The 21,037-nt window shown below is 39.5% G+C and overlaps 2 protein-coding genes across 2 annotated transcripts; both read right to left on the bottom strand.

The window, feature by feature from the left end:
• Positions 1–7,991: 7,991 nt before the first annotated feature.
• LOC311187635 (histone H2B-like) lies at positions 7,992–8,495 on the bottom strand (the record flags this gene model as incomplete). The annotated part of the gene is made up of 1 exon (XM_084258979.1): positions 7,992–8,495. The coding sequence occupies one exon, from the start codon at positions 8,493–8,495 to the stop codon at positions 7,992–7,994; it is 504 nt and encodes a 167-aa protein (XP_084115105.1).
• Positions 8,496–18,492: 9,997 nt separating this feature from the next.
• On the bottom strand, positions 18,493–19,533 carry LOC311187027 (thymosin beta-15C; the record flags this gene model as incomplete). The annotated part of the gene is made up of 2 exons (XM_084258240.1): positions 18,493–18,530; positions 19,434–19,533. The coding sequence occupies 2 exons, from the start codon at positions 19,531–19,533 to the stop codon at positions 18,493–18,495; spliced, it is 138 nt and encodes a 45-aa protein (XP_084114366.1).
• Between the last annotated feature and the right edge of the window lie 1,504 nt (positions 19,534–21,037).

A 21,037-nucleotide genomic window follows, 5' to 3' on the forward strand; every position in this document is an offset into this window, starting at 1 on the left:
ACTGCAGGGAAAGCATCAGTGACCCTTACTCCTCCATTTCCAGACTGAACATAACAGAAAGATTGTAACTGGTTCAGCCACGGTCACTCAATCACTGTGAATCACTTTGAGCCAAAAGCTGTGGCTAACGGACTGCCAGTCCCTCACTCACTGGGCCAGTGGAGACTGAGGCTTGAACTGCTGTCACTGGACAATCTCATTCATTTGTACAAAATTGCAGGTCATGAAGGTATGTTTTCAAAATATATATATATATATATATATAAGTGATTATATATATATATAAATGATTAAAGTACATGTGTTAAAAAGGGGTATGTTGATGAGCATATCTATTATTTCATTTTATTAATTGTATATCACACATAAAGTATATCTGAAAAATTCTGTAATACATGGGAGAATGAAAATTACAGTTAAACAAAATGATTAAGAAAATCATCCTAACCTTACAGATTGCTGTAAAAGAAGACATTGTTCCATAAACCATGCAACAAGTTACACTACAAACATAAGTTACAGTTGAATACATTTGACAAAATTTAGTTCACAGTACGATGTTTTAAAAATGGGCAGAATGCCACAGGATGGAAAACTAGAGTAGATGTCTCTTTTCAGAGCTACAGGTCTTTTCCCACCAAGTATGGTGGCTTTGAACAGATCTTTGGTTTGCTAGGCTCTGCTGGTCCCAAGGCAGCTCCTTTGGAGCTGGCATATCTGATGCAGGCCTTGGTGATCTCACACATGCCTGCTTCCCAGGTAGCTGCAGGTGCATAATACTCTTTTATAAACTCTTCAATGGTCTGTATCTCTGTGAAGTTGACAATCAAAATCTTGATGTGAGACATCAGGAGAAAGTATGGTCTGAAATACATTCACTGATATTAAGAAGATAATTTTGATGTACATTACATTTAATGAAATGCAATGTTGAGGTGGGCCTACTTCAGAACTTTGCAGATATAGGTGGACATAGGAGGGCTACGTCTATTCTGTGTAGACAAAGCAGTACTCCTGGAAATCATATCAAATGACACACCAACTATTACCTCCAATTCTGATCAAAATCAGCATTGCATCAGAAAGAAGAAATGAAAACATCACAGTCTCCAAAGACAGAAAACAAACAAAAATTGGGACAATTTTAAAATTCTTAAAATACTTAAAAATTTTTCAAATTTAAAATAATTTTCTTAGCATTATTTATGTTTCCCCACATACCCCATATGTTTGAATTGGTGAAGAAATTTCATATGTGTTAGTTGAAAAAAATATCAGTGTTGGTGAAACCCCCCAAAATGGTAAATGCTTCAAATTTAAAAGCAAAATCTCATGAAGAATATAAGATAATACAACCAAAAACATTTCTCAAGTGCATATATAACGATGAATTATTAAATTGACCCCTAAAAGGACTTAAGATTTGAAGAAATGAGTTTATCGATAAGGTTTCATCCCAATTGGTCATGCTTCTGAGAATGTTCTTTTCAGTCATTTAAGGAACAGCTAATTCTATGTGAATAAAATGCTTCTAGTCATGAAATTCAGGGGTTGATTTTTATTGCCAGAAAATATAATGTAATGATAGAAACGGCTTGCTATTCCATTCTAAAAGCTGCATGTACACAAGGGGACTGCCAGCTGACTGTACTCTCAGCAGCTGGAGCAGCAAGTGTGCACTTCAGCTTGGATCCGGGTGTTCCCTCCTGAAGTCATCACAACCTTGTATTTTGCTATTCAAATTCAAGAATAAAAATTGGGCATTAGTGAAAAGACCATGAAGACTATACCATATATGCTGTGAAGACTGAAGTGCCGCAGCTGTTGGTCCAATGTGAGATCAGAGGTGTCTTGGGCTGAAAACTAAGGCTTCCCGGGTTGCTCAATATCAGAGACTGAAGGTAAAAGCAACAGGATTCTTTATCTCCTGTTTATTGCAAAAGACACAAAGCAAAGTGGAAAATACCAATTAATTCAGTTTAAAAGATTTTAAAGTTTCAATATTCCAGAGTATTAATAATTATTATGCCTGAGAGGGAACTAATGTATATAAATTCTACCCCTAAAGATATGAAGGATGGGTCTGGAGTTATGACAGTCCATCAGTCGCTCCTCCATTGAACTGAAAAATTTAGAACTTAATAACCCCTCCGTGAAAAAGCATAGCCCCTTCACACCTTTCTAACCAGGGAAACACACCTTCGTGTGTTACTCTCTCTCTCTCTCTCTCTCTCTCTCTCTCTCTCTCTCTCTCTCTCTCTCACACACACACACACACACACACACACACACACACACACACGCCCCTCCCCCACCACCAGCACCATTCTTTCTCTTTCGCTTTTGACCTTTGTCAATGGTAGATAGTCTGTGAGTGTTGTATCTCCTTTTCTGAGATTTCTGTCCCTTTTCTGAGGGGCTCAAGATATGTGTGGTTTCAGTAGATTCATCAGATTTTATTTCATTGTTTGTCTGAGAGTGGTGTACTTTACATTTTTCTATATTCCAATCAGTTGGGGCATGCACAAGTATTTTAGAAGTACAATTGGAATATATGACAAAGTTGAATATAATGCTTCAGCTTAAAGCAGTATCTTAGTATCTAAGAATTGAAATCAAAAAGTATCTTCTCCCTTCAGATTGTTGGAAAGGAGACACAAAATACTAAAAGAAAAAGAAAAAATACTAAAAGAAAAACTCCATATTGAAATCACTGTGGAAAATTACCACAGAAGGGTCCCCTTCTATAAAGGGTTTGGAATGGTCTTCTAATATAATGGAAGAGGCTGGAGAAAGGCCCACATGTAGCTCAAAGTTCATATCTTCTATGAAGACCGAACTACCAGTGAATCCTATGTAGATGTCTTTTATGGTGTAATGAAGTTCAAATATGTGCATTAGGGAAGTTATTAATGCAAAATGACCTGTGTCCAAATAAAAATGAAAATTGGACACAGATATATGCAAATATAAGACAAATTGAAAAAGCATAGGGATCTTTTGGCTATGTCAAAGCCAAGGAGAGTGACCTGGAACAGATTCCATGTTCACGCCACTCATAAGAAAGCAACTCAGCTGACACATTGATTTGGGCTTCAAGCCTCCAGAAAGATACAAATATATGTTTAAAAGGAGGTAATAATAAATGGGCCTCCCTTGTGGTGAGGGGTTATGTCTCAGTGCTATCATGCTATCACTGCTGAGGCCTGAGTTTGATACCCAATGAGGGAATTAACCCACATATGGTGCAGCAGACCTCTCCTGTCTCACCCACTGCTCCCCTTAGCTGTGTATTTTTAGTCAATCCACCTGTTCTGCTCCCGACTCTGTCTCTGGTGAATCCTTTCACCCCCGCACCTCTGGTCTACACCCCAGTTCTTGTATGCATAAATAAATAAAAATTAAATATTTCACCTTCTCTTTTTTTTTTTTAAAAAAAAGAGATAATAAATGTATATTGATTAAGGACACTGGTCTCTGGCTTGTTATACAGCACCCCTAGAGCTGAATCTCATATTCTTGAGTGACCATGATGAGGGCATAAAAGAAATCCTCAGCAATCAAAAAAGATAAACACATGCAATTTGCAGCAACATGGATGGAGCTGGAAGGGATCGTGCTCAGCGAAATAAGCCAGAAAGAAAAAGAAAAATACTGGATGGTCTCACTCATAGCAGGAATCTAGAAAACCTAAATAAGGGACCAGGAAAAAGAATAACTGAAAGAAAGAAAAAATCAAAATCAACAAACAACTATGAACCAGAGACACACTATGGGGGGGGGTGCAGGGAAAGGAGGGATTGGGGTCAAAATAAGGGGGTTGCAATTGTATGGAGAATATAAAAATAAAATTTAAAAACATAGTATTTATATTCTGAAGAAAAAAAAAAGAAAAAAGAAATCCAACTGACCAAGAGAAAAAAAAAAAAAAAGGGCAGGCGAACAGTCACACCTTTAAGCCTTTCTTTCACCCTGACTGAACGCCCCAGAAGCACTGATTGGTCCTTTCCATACAGAACACTGAATGGCCTACACAGTTGGCTGACTTCTGGGGCTCAGAGGTGCAGGTCTCCAACTGGCTGACTAAGAGCAGAGGGGGAGCTTGAGTCTCTTTGGTGGATCTCTTCCATCATCCTTTTGAAAACCAAGTGCAAATCAGGAAGGTTTTGCATTTTGGAAAACAAAAGCTGAAAGCCTGGAATAGAATCAGATCAACTGAACATGTTAGAGTAGTAACTTCAGATTATAGGAGGTCTGGAGAAAGTTTTGTTTCCTGAAGCGTTTGTTCCAGCATTTCCATATTGCACTTGAGTCCTGGCTTTAAATGAATTCCATAACATGGGTGACGGTGAGCAAGGCTTAGAGTATGTGTGATCTGTTCATACAGTTTTCCTTGGGTTGAGGGCTCTCCTTTCTGAAGAGTGACGTCGGTTCCCTCAAGCTGTGTTTACAGTAATTCACACATTAGATCTTGATTGCTCACAAGGTGCCCATTTTTCCTCCAACATGCACTGAACTGTATAATCACACATGCCTACTTCCCTTGCCAGTTTTCAACAGCAACTTCCATTTTCCCTGCTACTTTCTAGCTTTCCTGTGGCATTTATCCTTGAGTTCCCATTATCACTGGAGACCCAGTTGTCGTGCATTTTTAATGTCTTATTGAAGCTCCTATTTGATTTCTGAATTTACATATGCAAACCAAACAATGAGTATTAAAATATTCCCATGGATTCTTTTTCATAAAATGAGTTGTCAAGGAATAAAATAGGTAAGAGAGCAGCATGCAAGAGCAAATTTAGAAAAGCCATTTGCATGTCATACCGCATGGGTGGGGAATTTGGAGTAGGAAGAGCAAGCATCACAGCATCAAAAGTTTAGTAATACCAGAAGTAAAAGCAGTGAGTCTCTGGAGGATGAATTAGTAAAACTTACTGTGCACATATTGAAAGGACAGTTTGCAAGCCAGGGACACTAAACCCAAAACATGGAATGAGATTCAGGGGTATATTGTTTAAAAGCCATTTAGATAGTGAGAAAATAGTAACTGATTATTCTCCACAGTGATTGCTTGTAATTTTAGTGGCTACCTCATATCTACCTTGGAAAACAGTTTAAGTTTCTCTTATGATTTCCAGAGGCATAAAGAAGAAATACGCCAGGTCAAGTGAGTCTCATATAGTAAGCTAAAGTGCAATAAGTTTTGCCTGTATCATTAAACTGGTTTTGTCTACTCAGGGATATTTCAAAGCTGATCTCCATTTGCTTCTTATTTTCACAACAGAAACATCAGGAGGTTTGCCCTCCTGTGACTCAAAATTCATCCTTCCTGTGGTTCGACTTGTGTCCTCGCATTCGTATTTTCATTCTCTATCCCAAGTGTTTGATACGTGACAGTATATGGAGGTGCCTTCTTTATTGAGGTAATCAAGTTAAAATATACTCATCAGGGTGGCCTTAATTCAAAATGACTTGTGTCCACTTGTCATCTGCACCCCAAGGGAAGAAGCCCAGGACATATCGTACTGTCACACCACTTAGGAGAGGCCAAACCAGCTAACACCTTTATTGAACTTTGAGCCCCCAGAAGTGTGAGACAAAAATTATGTTCTTTAAGGAATCCACACTCTGGCAGTTTGTACCATAGCTCCAGCAAACTAGTGTAACATTTTAAGTCATGGAGACTAGAAACATGCAACCACTAAAACAAAGAAATGCCAGGGCCAAAGAGCCTTCCCAATGTTTCTGCCATTCCTTGAGAGTGATAATTCCAGCAAGACTCTAATTGGTTCATCTGGAACACCTCTTTGCCCGTGGAGCTAATGACTGTGGCTCAGCAGTTCAAGTCCCCACTGGCTGGCTCAGGGCCAGCTAGGGCTAGAACTACGCTAACTCTCCACGCTCTCAACCTGCCCAGTGATGTCCAGGTGCAAGTCAGGATGTTTGTGTTTCCCAAAACAAAAGACTCAAGCCTGGCAAAGAAAAGAATCAGATCATCTGAATGACTTGGCTAGAAACTTCAGATACCAGGGAGTCTGGATTAGGTGTTGCTCTTTAACCACTGGATTTAGGTATTCCTTTACTGTGTGGGATTCTGACTTTAAATGAAGATTAACACAATCAATGATGAAATAAGCCTCAATGGAGGATGCTTGTCCCATTAGGACTATTTTCCCTCTTTGGTGTTTGTAATTTCTTAATTAAACAATGAAGTCATTTCCCTCCACTCATCTTTACAGGAAAGGACACCATTAGAGAGTGATGGCTCACTTGGTACCTCCATCGCTCCACCACCCTCCGAAGCGAACAGTCACAGTGACTCACTTCCCCTTCCACTCTTCCAAAGCAAACCTCACCTTTCTGTTTTCTTCCTTGATTTCATATGTGTCATTCACACTTGCACTGCCATTCTTTATTCAGCAAAGCAACTTTGGTGTGTTTTTAGTGTCGTTATATGATTGTTCCTATTTGATTTCTGTATTTACAAATGTCAAACCCCCAAAGCACAATCAACATATCTTAATGAATTAAGTTTCTTAAAATGACTTTTCTGCTCTGAGACCAATGTGCAAGAATAAATTTGCGAAGAAATCTTCATGTCACATAGTCAAATTCTGGCATTTTGAAGCAGCAATTAGCATGATAATAAAGTGATTTAATGGAGTTTCCTTTTGTCTACCTGGCCCAAACCTGCATAGGGTCTTCAGCAAGCAACCACTTCATGTGTATGTGTCAATTCACAACTGGAAAATATTTTAAATGTATAGCTGAATCCATTAAAAAATTTATAAAGAGACATCTGATCATAACAAAGAATTCAAATGTGGCACTAAATTCTTTCTTCAAATATGTAATATGCTATAAATCAATTGACTAGAAAAGCAATGAGAAAATCACCACTACTCAAAATTTATCATTATAACATAAGAAAATAAAACTAATAAAGATTAGGACAAGACAAAGACACACTGGAAATTATTTTTATATTATCACAAATATTAACATTCAAAAGGTATAAGGAAGGAGACATTTTAGCTCTCTCAATTCTTCACATTTTACTGCTAAGTTTTTGCAAGGACTCTAGAAACATCCCACTCCTTGCTGTGGATGGTATCCTTCCATAATCATGAATAAAAGCAAGAAAGAAAACAGAAGAAAAAAAATATTCTTTTTCCTGAGCTTAAGACTTAACACCTCAGGAAAGTAGTATTAGTTTAGCACTCTTCACCCCACCCGATTCTGGGCCAATGACTGTGACCCCTGGATTCCAAGTAAGATCCTCTGAGGTTTGAATTGTTACAACTGGAAAGTCCCATCATATATTAGATAGAAGTCACAAAGACTGTGTATGAAAGTTAAAAGGCTATGAGTTGCAACAGAATAGAACCAGACAACCTGGAATGAATTGAAAGAGAAATTTCAGAAGCCAGGAAAATATAAGATTGAAGTTTCCAGATATTTCTATTTAGCTATTTTCACATGGTGTTTGGGTCCTCGTTTGCATATTTAAATGAATTTCTAATATGAGGTAAGTAAAAAACATATATAAACGAAGTAAAGTGGACGGTTGTACATCTTTTCATACTGCCATGTCAAAGTAAAGAAACCCTGGATAATTCCATTGGACACTATTTGGAGAATGCGAGTGAACGCTAAATCCTTATGGGTATATGTTCACTTTATACATCCCACTAGAGATCATTCTCGGAAAAATCTAAATCAGTGCCCCTTGCATACACTATGGTCATACACTATGGCCATGGGGAGTCTGTCTCCCCTGAAATGAAGATTACTGTGAATGTACCAGCCTCGATCGTATTGGGGGATAGCAAGGGTGGGGAGCACGGGCAGGGCGCCGCCAGCTGGAGGGCCAGCGGGCCGTGTTGGGAGAGCTACAGGTCTTTTTGTGCCAAGGGAGGTGGCTCTGAAAAGAGCCTTTGGTTTGGGGGCTCTGAAAAGAGCCTTTGGTCTTGGTGGCCCGGATGGGCGTCTCACTGGCTGTGGATGTACCTGATGAGGGCCTTGGTGCCCTCACTCACGGCGTGCTTGCCGAGCTCCTCGGGCAGCACCAAGCGCACGGCCGTCTGGATCTCCCTGGACGTGATGGTGGCACGCTTGGTAGAGCGGGCCAGGTGGCCGGCCTCCTGGGCGATGCGCTCGAACATGTCCTTCACGAAGGAATCCAGGATGCTCACGGTCTCCCGCGAAAGGCTCAGGCCCATGTGGACGTTCTTTAGAACCCGGGGGAAGTAAGAGGCGAAGCTCTCGCTTTGGTTCTTGGCGCGCCGTCGGCACATTGGCTGCTTCTGCTTCGGGGGCTGCTTGTGCTTCTGCTTCTGCTTCTGCTTCAGGCTCTGTGGCTTGGCTTTTGCCGGCTCCCCTGAGCCCAGGGTCTCCTCAGTCGAAGCCTCGACGGCAGGATCGGCCATTTTGGAGTCCACTTCCTGGTAGCTGACAGGAAGGACAATGGTGTCTGCTGAGGGGCGGTGGCCCATTTATAGGGGCTGTCTTCGCTGACGTCTTGGCAATGGCCACCTCTCATTGGAGCACATGTACTAGAAGGGGGGGGGGCAATCACTGGACAAGGAGGCATCTAGTCGGATGGGATTGGCTGACATCACAGCGGAGTTGCATTGGTGACCTCTCACCTTTCTGTAACGTCCGTCAGAAAGTCGTTGAAAGCTGCCCCATAGAGGTAACGGTCATCTGAAAACATCAACTGAGTTGTGGTTAAAGCACGAGAGTTTTGAAGGTCCTCACCAAATGCGTTTAAATGATAGAAATTAAATAGAAATCTAATGTAGGCACTGTCACCGGACTCAGATAATAATGTTTCATTATTGGTAAAATGAAAATATTTTAAAGATGAGGAGGATGGCACAAGGTCCAAAACAAAAGTAGATTCCAGTATTTACAACTTTACCCACCAAGTAAGGTGGATCTAAAATGGACCTTGGGTTTGCCATTCTCACATGCTCCCAAGGTAGCTCTTTTCCAACAGGTGTACCTGACAATGGCCTTGGTAGCTTCAGGCACAGCCAGTTGCCAGTGTCTCTGGCAACAGCAGGTTTACCTTGGTAGGGATCTCTCTGGAGGTGACAGCCTAGTCCTCGTTGTGAGGGAACAGGATGGACTTAATCTCTGAAAATACAGCTACTGATACCATTAGGAAAATATTTCATGATGCACATGACATTTAATGAAATGATATTTGGGTGAAACTGCTTTTTCTGAACCTTACAGACATAAGTGATAGAGGAGAACTATTCCACTTGTAGACATATGGGAGAACTATTTTACTTGTAGACATATGGGCTCTCCTGGAAATTGTATAAGTAATTGACTGACTATTGCTTCTGCTTCTGATGGAAATCAGCATTATATCTAATTTAAAAAATGGCTACAAAAAATGTTTCCAAAACCAGAAACAACATAGAGGCAATTGTATAATTATTTTTTAAAGATTTGTTTTTACTTATTTATGCATACAAGAACTGGGGGTAGGCCAAAGATTGGGGGGATGAGAGGATTCACCAGAGACAGAGTGGGGAGCAGAACAGGCAGATCTACTGAAATACACTGCTGAGGGGAGCAGCGGGCGAGGCAGGAGAGGTCTGCTGTGCCATGTGTGTAGCTCCCTGGCCGGGGATGAAACTCATGCCACAGTGGTTGCTCATAGCTTGATAGAGCTGAGGCTTTAACCCCTGCTCCACCAAGGAGGTCTTAATTGTAGAGTTATTAAAAACACCAAAATATTTAGCAAATTTGAAATTGTTTTCTTAGCATTGCTTATATCCCACAATACCCCTCATTCTTCAATTGGTGACTAAATTTAGAGCTGTTGTTTGAGAAAATTTTGGGTTTTGGGAAACCACACAAAAAATGGGAAATCCTCAAAATTAAGGCATAGTCTCTTCAAGAACATAAGATAATACAACCAAAACATTTCTCAAAAGTGCATATATAACAATGAATTATTAAATTGACCCCCAATAGGTCTTGAGATTTGAATAAATGAGTTTATCAGTAAGGTTCATTCCAATTGGTCATGCTTCTGAGGATGTTTCTTTTCAGTCATTTAAGGAACAGCAAATACTACTGCAAATAAAATCCTTCCAGTCATGAAAGGTAGGGGCTGATTTTATTGCTAGAAAATATAATGTGATGATAGAAATGGCTTACTATTCCAGTCTAAGAACTGCATTTACACACGGGGACTGCCAGCTGTCTGTACTCTCAGCAGCTGGAGCAGCGAGTGTGTACTTTGGTTGGGATCCGGGTGTTCCCTCCTGAAGTTATCACATCCTTGTTCTTAAAATACATTCTGGCTAGATATGCAAGAATAGGTTGATTGTCATTTTCTCTCACAACTTGTTTTTGGCTTCCATTCACAAATTGAGACTGGTCTGCTGTCACACTAGTTGGTATTCCTCTTTTAGTAATGTGGTTTTTTGTCTACTGTTACGCTAACTATCTTATACTGTCTGTAGTTTTATCATGATGTACCCAGGTGTGCTTCCTGAATCCAGGAATGCCTCCCCCCCCGTCCTGAAATGCAAGAATATTGCCAGCCATTTCTCCTTGAATGTTATTTTTTCCACATATTTATCTGATTTTCCACTTCTGGAGTGCCTATGACATGTAATGGGTATCTCCTACTCAATTCCCTAAGTTCTTTGCTTTGCTATAAATATTTGTTCTCTTTATCTCTATGTGATACATTCTCTATTATTTCTCCATTATCTTCTAGTTCACCAATTCTATATCCTTTATATCTCATATGATCATTTTTTTGTGGTTTTTATTCTAGTGGTTCTGATTTGCAAGCATAGAAAATACATTTGGGTCTTTTGAGAATTAGCTATTTCTTCTTTATGTTTTCTATAGCTTGCCATTTATAAACATCTTAATACATGCTTTAATGGTTGGCATGTGATGATTCTTTGGATATTTCAATTTTGGGTGTTTTTTTTTTCATTTTGATGAAGTTGACTTGTGTTTAGATTATATACTTAAATAGGAGGATGTTCTCTGTAGGTACTTTGTGAAAGTCTCAATAAGGTTAACCCCCTGAGAAAGGATTTGATTTCCATTTCCCCTATGTCTGGGTTTGTGGCCAGGAATTGTTTGGATTATGCCTATAGTGGTCGTTTCAACCCCAAAGCTATACAGGGAGTTTCAGGATTACAAATTCTCAAAAGTTTTCTCCACCCAGAGCAAAGACCAAGGAGTAGAAATTTCCTTTACATCTTCCTTCCCCAGTAGAAAAAAGCCAGTCTTCACAAAGAGTGTAGCCCTTTAAATGTCTACAATTATGCAAAATCTTGGTGGTTTGGTTTCTGCCTTTGTTCACAAACAGCTGAGTTTTTAATGTGTTGGGTTTTATTTTCTCAGGCCCCATATCGGTAGAGGTGGAAAACTGCATTGGAATAGTGAAAGAGATAATGGAAAATACAATGTCCATCAGGGGAGTCATATTAATACTATACGGAGAGACCATTGTTCTTTTATTTGATGGAAGAGATAGGAGATATGACCATCCACAAATCTGGATTCATATTCTCATTATCATGATTAAAAGCGAGAATAAAAGAAAGAAAAATTGTAATAGATTAAATTTATTACATTAATTTTCACATACTGCTATATCTAGGAGACCAGCATGCCAGAATAAATTTATAAATAAACCTCTCTCATATTGGCAAACAGTGACATTATGAAGGAGCACTAATTAGTATGATCGCTATTAAAATGATAGCTATCCAGACTTATTAAGTTTGAAGAAATCTGCTGTTTTCAAACATGTGCTCAGTTGTTTATCTGACAAGGCAGATAAACTCTACAATGAGTCTTTGGCATGCAGCACATTAATTTACATGCTTGCAACAATTACTAAGCACCTCAGAGAGGTTTTTACTGCCTTTGATTTCATGTTAACAACTTTTAGCAACTTGTGCTGCAAGCTCTTTTTTCAAATATTTTTATATGAAATCTCCAAGCGTGATTTTGATGAAGAGGGTCATTTGTCATTAACCCTACCTCTATTAATCTCAAGGGAAGTGCTGGAAGCAATATTGCTCCCTTTGTGATGCTTGTACTTGCACTTTGTACTTGCACTTACTGAAGCTCTCTCTAAATCTTGACCTTTCTCCAATTTTGTTCTGAGCAAGGCAAAGTCTGACAAAGATGGAATGCTCTGTGAGTGGATTGCTCAAGGAAAAGTTTTACTACTATTCTGCTAGGCCCTAGATTGATTTTGGAAATCAAGGGACCTTGCTGACTAACTATTGCCTCCAGTTTTGGTCCCAAACCTCTGGGAAAATATTTCGGAGGAGGAGAAATGGAAAAATCATGGTCTCTAATAACAGAATCCAACAGAAATGGCAATAATAAAAAATATTTTAAAGTCCTTAGACACATACTAAGTTTAAAATTATTTTAACAATGCTTAGATCATAAAATACACTCCAAATGCTAGAATAAATACATGTAGGTTCTCTTGGATAAAAAATACATATTAACCTAATTCCCTAAGAAACCTCCTTAGAGAGAGAAAAAGTATCAATAGTTAGAAAAAGGTATCAATCAATAGAATGGGAAATATTTTAAAATTAGAAGTATATCCCTTTCAAGAATAATTCATAATACAAATATGTATCTACATGTTTGAATGTAAAAGTATATAGAAATTGAGCCAAATAAATTTTAAAACCAGACAAATTATAGAAATTGAATTAAACAAGGACTTAAGGACTTAAAGAATTATTGAAGAAATGGAAGTCATCAATGAATTATTGTCCCAAATGGCCAGGTCTCCAATGGTGTATCTTGTCAGATCTTCAGGGAACATGTAATTCTATAGCCCAGATAATGAAGGAAAAAAATTCTTTTTTATTTCCAGAAAATATGATAAAATTCTATTGAAGAAACCATGCTACACAGATTTCTGAGCAGTGTCAATTATAAACGAGGATCTAACTCTCTCTCTCTTTCTCTCTCTCTCTCTCTCTCTCTCTATATATATATATATATATATAGATTACATAAGTCCTAAAGATGCCAATAAAAAGTCATTAGAAACAAATGAATACAACAATGGCCAGTTACAAAATCAACATATAAAAATCCATAGTCTTTTTATATACAAATAAGAAGCAAAAGAAATTAAGAAATTATTTCCATTTATAATTGCTTCAAAAAGAATAAAATACTTCAAAAGTTACCTAAGGAGGCAAACGCCCAACTTAGGACTTAGATAGCAACATAAGGAGATGGAAGTATATTCCATGCTCATGAATAGAAAGAGTCAACATAATCAAAATGACTATCCTGAGCCTTCCTGTGGTGCAAGGGGTTAAGCACAGCACTGTGAAGCTATTCAGAGCCTCTGTAGCACGAGTTTGATCCCCAGTAGGCCAGGGAGCAACCCACATGGCTCAGCAGACCTCTCCTGTCTAAGCCACTGCTCCCCGCAGCAGTGTATTTCAGTCAGTCTACCTGTTCTGTTCCCCACTCTCTCTCTGGTGTGTCCTCTCACCTCCCACACCTCTGGCCTGTACCCCAATTCTTGTATGCATAATTAAATAAATCTTAAAAAATGACTATCCTGCCTAAAATAACATATAAATTTAACACAATACCCATGAAAATACCAACAATGTTTTTCAAAGTTAAACAAAATATGTTGAAACTTATATGGAACAACCAAAAGCCTTGAATTGCAAAAGCAACCTTAAGAAAAAAGGAGAGAAATGGAGGCATCAAGTTACCTGCTTTCAAACTTTACTATAAAGCAACCTTATTTAAAAAAAAAAAAAAACAACTATTTGGTATTGCACAAAAATAGATACACAGATCAATGGAATAGGATTAATTGAAATCCCAGAAATAAATCCACACACATACCAGCACCTAATCTATGATAAAGCAGCTAGGACTATAAAAAGGACAGTCTCTTTAATAAGGGGTGCTGGGAAAACTGGAAGAGCACACACAAAAGAAAGAAATTGCATCACTCTCTAACTCTATACATGAAAATAAATTCCAAATGGATTAAAGATTTAGATAGTGGATATGCAAAAATAAAATACACAGAAGTCAGCACTGGTGATATGTTCCATGACATCAATATTAAAAATATTTTTGATGACGCCACCCTTATGACAAGGAAATTAAAAACAAAAATAAACATAGATTACCTCAAGTTTAAGAGCTTCTATATGGTGAAAGAAAATACAAAATGATTAAATATACATTCTCCCTACTGAATGGGAGAAAACAATCACAGAATATATAACTGATCAAAAGATTAATATCCAAGGTATATAAAAAATACAATAAAAAATAACTAACAAGTGGGCAGCAGATATGAAGAAACAATTCACTAAAGAGGATATCCAGAAGGTTAGAAAATATATGAAAAGATGTTCATTATGCAGGTTAAATCACAATAAGATCCCATCTTACATCTGTGAGAATGGCACATATTAAGCAGATTTCCAACAAGTGTTGGCGAGGATGTGGAGCTACACTGTTAGTGGGAATGTAAGCTGGTACAACCATTATGGAAAGAAATCTGGATTTACATTAAAAAAACCTAAAAATGGAAATACCATACAACCTAGCAATCACACTCTTTGGCATATATCCAAAGAACAGGAAACCATCAACACAAAAATGCATGTTCCACAATGTTCACAGCAGCAGTATTTACAACAGCTAGGACATGGAAGCAGCTTCAGTGTGGATCCAGAGATGACTGGATCAAGATGTGATATATTCGCACCATGGAATACTATATAGTCATAAGAAAGAATGAAATGTAGTCATTTTCAACAAATGGAGGGAGTTTGAGAAAAGTATATATAGCAAAACAAGTCAGAACAATAAAAACAAAAGCTGGACATTCACATGGTAAACAATTGAATATCATAAAACACTTTCAAAAAGCAGTGGACATCAATGAATATCATGAGGGATCTGAGGTTAAGGGGGTGGAGGAAAGGAACAAGGGATGATGGTAGGTAAAGAAAAAAAGTGGATAGAGAACATACTAATAGTTTCTTAAAAATTCCTTTATGTGTCCACAAGAGCAAATACCCAATGTAGTCTAATTGTGTTCAAAAACAAGTAAAGAAATTCTCTTTTGGCAAAAAACAAAAACTTTGCCTGTGGTTCTAATTTTCAGAAAAGTTTGCAATATATTCACATTATTTAACTAATTCAAATATTCATTCACCAAACACTGGCCTTGTCCCTGATATCACCCAGGCATTGGGGAGACAAGTGAGGCTGTCATTGTCCCAGTTCTTGACAGCTTACAGTGAAAATTAGTGTGGAGGACAGGCTACTAATGAATCCCCACACTCAAAAAAAAAAAGTGAAAAAAAGTGTGTGTGTGTTGTGTGCACACGCATGTATAAGGATACAAAATATCTGCTTTAAGTAGTATTAAATAAATCTGGTGCCACGTTACAAAAAAAAAATAAGGGAAACAACATCTATGTGTAAATAACAAATTGCAAGCATCAAATTGGGGAAACATTATTCCTAGAACAAAATACCCCATACAAACTTGTCTTCAAATTGACCCCTATTGTAGAATTCTTTTGAATAATCAAGGACCCAAACACAGTTCAAAATTAGCTAAATCAAGAATTCATTAAATGGTACATTTTTCAAAATTCCTACAAACTGAAGCAATAAGCCTATCTCATTCAGCTATATCTGATTCTATTCCAGTTTATATATTTTTTAATTTTTTAAAAAGATTTATTGATTGATTGATTGATACATACAAGCACTGGGTACAGTCAGTGGTGCGGGAGGGTGAGAGAATTCACCAGAGCCAGAGCTGGGAGCAGAGCAGGCAGAAGGACTGAAGTACACTGCTGAGGGGAGCAGCGGGCGGCAGGAGAGGTCTGCGCACCATGTGGGACCCTCCTCCGGAGGCCCGGGAGCAGCCGGGAATCGAACCGGCGCTGCAGAGGCTGCGGGCAGCTTCGCAACCCAGCGCTCAACCGCTGAGCCACCGGGGAGGCCAGTTTATACTTTTTTAATGCGAAGTTTCATGACTGGTAAATATGCATCACTGGATGATGGAAGTGCCAATCAGAGCAGCCTAAATGTAGAACCTGCAGCTCCTGAGCTCAAAATGGGAAGAGTTGACCCAAGGTGAACAAATAAGTACCTCCCTGGGTATTCACCCTTGGGAATGGAGAAGGAAGTAGGCATAGCAATTTTTTTTTTGTCAGTTGCTATTCAGGACCCTAAATCTTAATCCCTGCTAAGGGAAGGTTCATTGTAGGAAACAAATCTCTTTCTGGTAAAATAAGCAAGTGAATGTACTGACAAGCAGAGCAGTCCTACATTATATATTTTAAAAATATAGTACAAAGTTACTCTAGGTGAGCTGTTGTTTTTCTCATGTCTTATCTGGATGAGTATTCATCTAGCTAAATGTCTTTTGCCTGCTGCCATGTACCTCTCATCTGCTCCCACTCAGTTTAACACACTGCTCAGAATGGAATCAATACATTAATGAGAAGGATGATTACCAGAAGCAACTGAACAATGGGAGCTATTATCTAACCCCAACTCACCTTTTCTTTGGGCCTTTTGAAATGAGCCTAATCTTGTGCTAGATTAGTACACAAAAGCAGGGGTTGCTGAATCTATCATGGATGTACAACATCTTTCTCAAATTTGCAAATGGCAATGTTGAAAGGAGAACAAAATATGTTGGATGACAGAATCAGAATGTAAAGAAATTGAATCGTGAGCAAACTTGAGCACATTAGCAGTCAGGATGGTTTCCCCATCTGTGTAACTTGTATGCAAAGGATCTGGGAAGAATTATTAGGAGAAGACTTGGAGGTATGGAGGTATAGAGGCAGGTACATAACAGCTGACTTCAAATACTGGAGAAAGAATTATTCTCTGCGGGTCTTGAACATGCAGTCCTAGGACCATTGAGTAGAACTTACAGCAGGCAAATTTGGGCAGTGTAAGCAGACTGTCACAGCAAGGGGCTGACTAACTATGGCTAATCGTTTCAGGCAAGAGGTAAGGTATTGGTGACCAGCATGGTTACTTCCAACTCTCAAATCCTCTGGCTATACTAAGTCCTATGATTGTGTCACCTCACTGACATTTGATCAGAGTTGACCCATTTGTTTTGCATATGGAAGTTTATGCTATTACAAAGAAAATACTTCCACCTCCTGTAAACCCAGCAATTATTCAAGATATCAACCCTTAGAAAGGGATGGTAAGATAAAACTTGAGGTTACAAGTATATAATCCCTTTCTGTAGAAAAAGTGATGTATATTAATAGACCCCAGTCTGGATGGTTATACACTCACATGCTAAACTTCTGATTGGTGGTATTATAGGTGACTGATTCTTATAAAATTCAACTGATGAGCCTATTATTTAAGGACAGCAACTAGGACTTGCCTATTTATATATATTCCTTATTGTATTAGTCAACTCAGGTTGCTGTAACAAAATATCATAGGCTGGGTGACTTAAACAACAGAAATTTATTTTCTCACAGTTCAGAAGGCTAGAAGTCCCAGATAAAGGTCCAGCAGGGTCAGTTTCTGGTAAGCACTCTGCTTCTGGCTTGCAATCAGCCACCTTCCTGCTGTGCTCTCACTTGGTGGAAGATCTCTGGTGTCTTTTCCTCTTCTTTCAAGGCCCACAGGCCTATCAAATTAGGATCCCACCCTTAGGACTTCAATTAACCTTAATTATATCCTAAATACCCTATATCTCCAAAACAAGTCACACTGTGTGCTATAGATTCAACATATGAATGGGGGAGGGGGCATATCACTTAAGATACTGTTTTCATTTCCTCATCTCTGATGAGGGTTAGTCTACTTGAACTCCTCCAAGGTTCTCCATCTCTATGATTCCAACTCTAGGGAAAAAGCAGCTAGAATCCCCAAGTCAGGACCCACTTGATCTGATCAGGGGAGTACCTTTCCTATGTGACTAATCTGCTAAAGCAGCTTTTCTTCAACCACTTTGTTTAGCTGAAAAGAGTACCTTTGTGGTTTTTTATTCCTTAGAAGACCAAGAATGGACCACAGGAGTCGCAACATGATTATATTTATTCTTTTATTCTCATATTAGAAATGAAAAAGAAACTACAAGAAGCTGCAAATGCATGCCACTTTGTGAAGATTACAGAGTACTAGAGACATCCACTGTAGAAAGTTAAAAGTGGCTCATCACTTGGGGGTGCAAGAACAACACACACAAAGGTCACTGATGGAGAAATTGGTGGCATCTGGCAGCTGGAGTTTAAAAATGAATATAAGGGAACATTGGCTACACCTGACCTCTTAGCCAGGGTGTAAGGGTGAGAACACATCCAAAGGAAAGATGCCTAAATTCTACAACACAAAAGTTTACAAGAAACAAGCCCCAAACCAAGACACTCAGGCAACAGTGAAATTTGCTCTTGGGAAGAGATCTCCATTTTACGATGTCTGAACACACTCTTTCTCCTGCTGGATAGCTGTGGGGGGTGGGGTGGGGGGGGGGAAACAAACAAAAAATTTCATTTGGAGATTATTTTCCTAGGATTAAGTTGTTTCTTCTAAAAGAGTTCCTTGCCAAGTTCTGAAGACTGCCACGCCTGCTTTAAATTTAGAATGTCATAACACTAGCCAGAAATCCTCACTATAGGGGGTTGAGAATATGTGTGCAACTGAACACTCACTAGAATTGACATCAACTGCATGTCTTTTCCCATAGAAATCTTTTTTTCCCATAGATTATTGTGAGACTGATAGACAAGTGAAGCATTTCTTCAGATTTAGCTATTGCCATACAATTAGGAAGTAATTTAGCCAATTTTAACTAGTTTTGGAGCTTTTAAATAATGCTGACATAACAAAACATGCTCCTCGGTTTGGAATTCCTCCAGCAGATTCTAATGTCATGAAGGCAAAATCAATCCCTTCCTCCCTGGGAAGCTTGACTATACCCAAGACTTAAAGTGGTTCTCCCACCTTATCTTGTCATCAGGTAGAGAAAGCCAAACCTGCACATTACAGGCTTTTTAGGGATAAAATCACAAACCCAAATTGCTAGGTGCAGAAAATTGCCGATTATACAAAAATTGTACAAAACTAAGATGTTTCTATGTAAAGTCCAACATTCCAAGATTGGTTGTATTGTGCTTTTTAGTAATTTTCCAACAAAACCATTTCTTAGTCCCCATTACTATTAGAGCTTATTTTTGTGAGAACCACTTAAGTCAAATATAAAGTCAATTATTTTGAAATTTTTCAACATTGCATTAAGTACTTTGGCACTCTAATTATTGCTTACTTTGTGGCAAAACTTACTAGAAGAGTTTATTTACTGAATCTAGCAATTCTCACCACTGTCTCCACTAGAAAGCCCCACGACTTACTTTCCTTTGAAGGAAGAGTATTTTTTTCTTCTGTGTTAGTTTTCTTCAGTTTTGACCTGTCAAACTTCTCCACTTCGGACAAGTCCGGCTTATCACTCATCTTGACTAAAAGAAACACACACACAACACATTAAAAAAAAAAAAAAAACCTGTCTGATAGAACTATTATCAGAACTAAGGAGTAATAGCCAAAATTCTCACATTTGATATCAATGTGTATTTCCCCTGATTTTCAAGAAGAACACATTTCAGAAGTCATGTTTTTATTACAGTAATTTTATTCCACATTATTACCCCATTCTGATCGACAGTAAGTGCCACTGACTTAAGATGTACACGAAATCAAGATGTTCTGCATACCCAGAGTGAATTATGTCCCACTCTGTAAAATGGAGGCGATAGAAGCACAAGAGGAGATAGAAAGAAGAAAAAAATAAAGACTGGGTTTAACCAGCTATTGAATGTTTAATAGGAGATAGCACTATTTGAGCATTTCCATTTTTTAGTCAATTACTGGAGGGAGGGGGGCGGCGTTTCTTGGGATAAGGAGCAGCATACAAAAAAGGTACCATAAATTGGGATCGTTTCTTTCCATTTTATCTGCCAAAAGCCAGTAGATTCAGCTACAATATGAGGAGGGATTTAATCCAAACTAATCGCACTATCATAATTGCTCCTGATGGCACTGTTTTATAAACGCTCCAAGAAGGCACACCTAATTAAGACCAGACTCAGAACTTCAGCAGATTGGGGTAAATCGAGTAGAGCTGATTCTTATTTCACCATGTTTTCTCTGCAAAGGGAGAGGGGAGGTGATGAGGTTAGATGAGGTGCCAGGAGACCGTTCCGGTTTTGTCCAGAAGAGACAATAGGAGACCCCAGAGACGGAAAGCAGAGCTCTCACGTGCTGCAGGGCCCCACCCATGTAGGGTGAGACACAGCTAGGGCAGAATAAAAAGGACCCCAGGCAGATAGAAGTCCCAAATATACTTCCCCTCCTTCGCGGTCTCCCGAAAACGCTCCACTGACAGCAATCAGAGGCCAGTCTCCAGAGTTGGGAAAACTGGAATTAACCTTTAAATAATAACGGGGCGGGGTGTGTGAGTTTGTCGGGAGCAGTTTGCTTACATTTTGGTCGTTCAGGCTAACCCATCGGCCTGGGAGGGGAGAGCACTCAGGGGCAGCCCCACCAGCAGCCACCACTGACCCTCCGCTCTGGGGTGCCGCCCCCTATAGAGCCTCCCAGGGACCGACTCCCAGGAGGAATCCACCTCGTGCGCGGCGGGCGGCGCCACGGAAGACAAAGGCGCCCCGAGACGAAACGCCCCCGCCACCCGACCCCGCCGGTTCCCCGGAGTCCGGCTATGCCTTCCCCGCCCCGCGGCCTCCGCGCCCGCCTGTCCCCTTGGTACTCTGGCTCCAGCGGAGCCGCCAGTCCTCACCCGAAGGTTCGGAAACCAGTGGAAGGCCGACGGCTGCACCAAGAACGCTCCGCACACAGGAGAACGTGGGCCCTCCCGTGCCAAACCCCGCGCTTATAAGGCCCGCCGCGGGCCCCGCCCCCGTCCTCTCCGATTGGCCGCAGGCCTCCAGGCCCGCCTCCT

The sequence above is a fragment of the Talpa europaea genome (genome assembly GCF_964194135.1).
Source record: "Talpa europaea genome assembly, chromosome: X".
NCBI classification, from domain to species: Eukaryota; Metazoa; Chordata; class Mammalia; order Eulipotyphla; family Talpidae; genus Talpa; species Talpa europaea.